This window comes from Solanum stenotomum, chromosome 8 (genome assembly GCF_019186545.1).
Source record: "Solanum stenotomum isolate F172 chromosome 8, ASM1918654v1, whole genome shotgun sequence".
Lineage (NCBI taxonomy): Eukaryota > Viridiplantae > Streptophyta > Magnoliopsida > Solanales > Solanaceae > Solanum > Solanum stenotomum.
In genome coordinates, this window is record NC_064289.1 from 22,893,908 (window position 1) to 22,897,278 (window position 3,371).

A 3,371-nucleotide genomic window follows, 5' to 3' on the forward strand; every position below is an offset into this window, starting at 1 on the left:
GGAGATGGAGATATATCACACACGCAGAGTTAGGTCCTCGTGATAGAAACGCCAAAGGCCATTGGGAAAGAGCTTTACTGTTTAAATTTGAAAAAGACAAATAACTTATGGACTTATACCGTAATTTTAAGTTTCACGAAGCCCTACTTTGCAAAGTGATAATCTTTTTCCCTGCTTAAAGACATCTATAAGATATCAAAATATTTTGTTACCTTTCTCCCCACTCGTAACGGCTTTCGTTTTTTTCTTCATCATTTCTCTCTTATAACTTTCCTATCTATCTCTAAGAAGAAAAATTCATGACAATGGCCATTGATTGTATGGTCATGCCTATGATACAAACATCGTCCGATGAGAAAAAACCACTCATTTTCGATTCGTCCGTGCTTAAACATGAGTCCAACATTCCTAGACAATTTATATGGCCGGACCACGAGAAGCCTAGTGGTAGTGTTCCTGAACTTGATGTTCCACTTATCGATTTAGGGGCGTTCCTTTCTGGTGATCCAATTGCAGCTAAGCGAGAATCTAGGCTCGTTGATGAAGCATGTAAGAACCACGGTTTCTTTCTTGTGGCAAATCATGGTGTTGACACTAATCTTATCTCACTTGCACATCGTTATATGAACATGTTCTTTGAGTTACCACTTTCCAATAAGCTAAAGATTCAAAGGAAGAGAGGAGATCATTGTGGTTATGCTAGTAGCTTTACTGAAAGATTTTCGTCTAAATTACCTTGGAAAGAAACACTTTCTTTTCCATATTCTGCCCTACAAGGCTCGTCCCACATGGTTGATCAATATTTTCTAAAGACAATGGGTGAAGACTTTAGCCATATCGGGTAAGAGGACGTCACTATATATTTTGTTTTATTGAATTATGTCCTTACTTTATCTAAAAATTTTAAAAATTATTTAGGTTAGTTACGTAACTATATCTTCAATACACCCCTCACGTACGTCAATCTCATGACAAATGACATGTTGATTAGACGTATAAAAGTGTGTTTCATCCGGACTCAGGACCACTGTCTGCATAAATAATACCATGTTGGCTATGTAATCATCTCACCAAAACTTATTAATTAAATAATAATATTTACACCGTAACGAGTTGAATTTTTAGATAAGATACATCTTCTCTTTTTTGTATGTTGTAATTTTTTTTTTATCTTCTTTATTCATCAATATGAAGAATGATTATTATTATTATTATTATTTTTCATTATGATAGGAAGTTTTATCAAGAATACTGCAATGCGATGAGCACTCTCTCTTCTAGGATCATGGAACTCTTGGGTGAAAGCCTGGGCGTGAGCAAGAACCATTTCAAACAATTCTTTGAAGAAAATGAATCAATTATGAGACTCAACTATTACCCAACATGTCTAAAACCAGATCTTGCGTTGGGAACTGGACCACATTGTGACCCAACATCATTAACCATCCTCCATCAAGACAGCGTCTCAGGGCTTCAAGTTTTCATGGACAATCAGTGGCGCTCCATCAGTCCAAATCTTAGTGCCTTTGTCGTTAACATAGGCGACACATTTATGGTAAGAAAGAAAAGACATTTCTTAACATATATGCCTTCTAATCACTAGTCATTTTAACTAATTGAACTGACGTTTCACAAAACCAAAAGTATTTACTCTTTCCTCCAATCAATTTGCTTGGCACTATGTCATTATTATCATTATTAGTCCATTTCAATATTTGAAAATAATTATTTTTAAACTTTTCATTTTGTCTATAATAAAAAGTTGTTATATTCACACAAATATTAACCTGTGTAATAAGGTAGAAAAAATTACGACATGTGTAATAAGGTACGTCCAAAAATATTAATAGTCCTCTTTTTTAAAAAAAAAAATTCGTATCAAAGTCAAAGTGTACCACACAAATTAGATTTGAGTACTTTGTTGTTGTTATTGTTATCAAATTCACTGTTCTAAATAGTTGATGTTATTTAAGTGAGACATGTAAGGCATCTTAGACAAACAATCTTGTGATTAAGATTATTAAATATAGAAAATAATAAATATTATCTCATTTTGATTTTGAGAGTCAAATAAAATTTGTTTTACCATACGTAGTTTATTCTTATGACATAGTTTAATTCAATGTGACATTTATTTATTTTTACTTTTTGCAGGCGCTTTCAAATGGAAGGTATAAAAGTTGTTTGCACAGAGCTGTAGTAAACAACAAGACACCTAGAAAATCTCTTGCTTTTTTTCTTTGTCCTAAGAAGGATAAGGTGGTGAGGCCACCAGTAGAATTGGTGGACTCCAATAATCCTAGAATATATCCGGATTTCACATGGCCAACTCTCCTTGAGTTTACACAAAAGCATTATAGAGCTGATACCAACACTCTTCAATTCTTCTCCTATTGGCTTCAACAGAGAACTACAGAGGTTTAAGGCATACTCAATAAGTTTCTAGTAGGGTTTCTGAAATCCAATATAAATCAAGACCTTAGTCTTTTTGTATATATATTATTTTCATGTTATTCAAATTGTTTTGAGTCTATATTGCAAATCAGCTATGAAAATCTAAAGAAGAAAATAATTATTTATATATACCGACTAGATAAAGTAAGCAGTGAATTCGGCCGGCTGTTTGGGTGAATATGTCAATGTGTCTACAATTAATTAATAATAAAAGTGTGTTCTTTCTAATAATTTAAACTTTTAACAAGAAATAGTCATACACTTCAATATAATATTAGAACAGACATAGATCGTTTCTAAATGAGATAGTCACACACTTTCATAAATATAAATTAAAATCATCATTCTTTTATTTAGTTTATCGGTTGATGGAATAAAAAGACTTCACGGCATCTTTTTTTAATATATTTATATATATATATATATCCAAAAGATTAGATAGGATAGTACATAGTGGTAAGAATGAGTGTCTAGATAGGACATACAATACATACGAGTATTGGGAATGGGCAGAGCTTCTAGTGTTGGGAATGGATATTTATGATACTCTATTTGGTTTTATCCTTGTCCATTTGTTTTTAGTATATCTGGACACTTGGATTGTTGTGGATTTGTCATTCATTGCCTTGATATTTATTATTATATTCATATTATATAATCAAAAAGCTGAGGCTCAAGTTGCAAAAATAAGAAAACCCATATTGAAAAGCAATTCATATCTTTTTACACCTATAAAAAGAGAGAGAAAGTGATAGTACAAATTGAATAAAAGAAAATGGTCTTTTAGATTTTTATATACAAAAATGAAGATTTCTGTCATGATCCAACCCATCGGACCGTGCAAGCACCTACTCTAACACCTAAGTAGGAGAATTCTCGATTCCCAATAATTAAAACATGCGGAAATTAAGAAAACT

At 32.3% G+C, this 3,371-nt stretch overlaps 1 protein-coding gene across 1 annotated transcript; it reads left to right on the plus strand.

Annotated features, from left to right (window-relative positions):
• Positions 1-207: 207 nt before the first annotated feature.
• Positions 208-2,570, plus strand: LOC125874755 (gibberellin 20 oxidase 1-like). The gene is made up of 3 exons (XM_049555776.1): positions 208-841; positions 1,234-1,555; positions 2,155-2,570. The coding sequence occupies exons 1-3, from the start codon at positions 300-302 to the stop codon at positions 2,422-2,424; spliced, it is 1,134 nt and encodes a 377-aa protein (XP_049411733.1). The 5' UTR covers positions 208-299; the 3' UTR covers positions 2,425-2,570.
• The last annotated feature ends 801 nt before the right edge of the window (positions 2,571-3,371 follow it).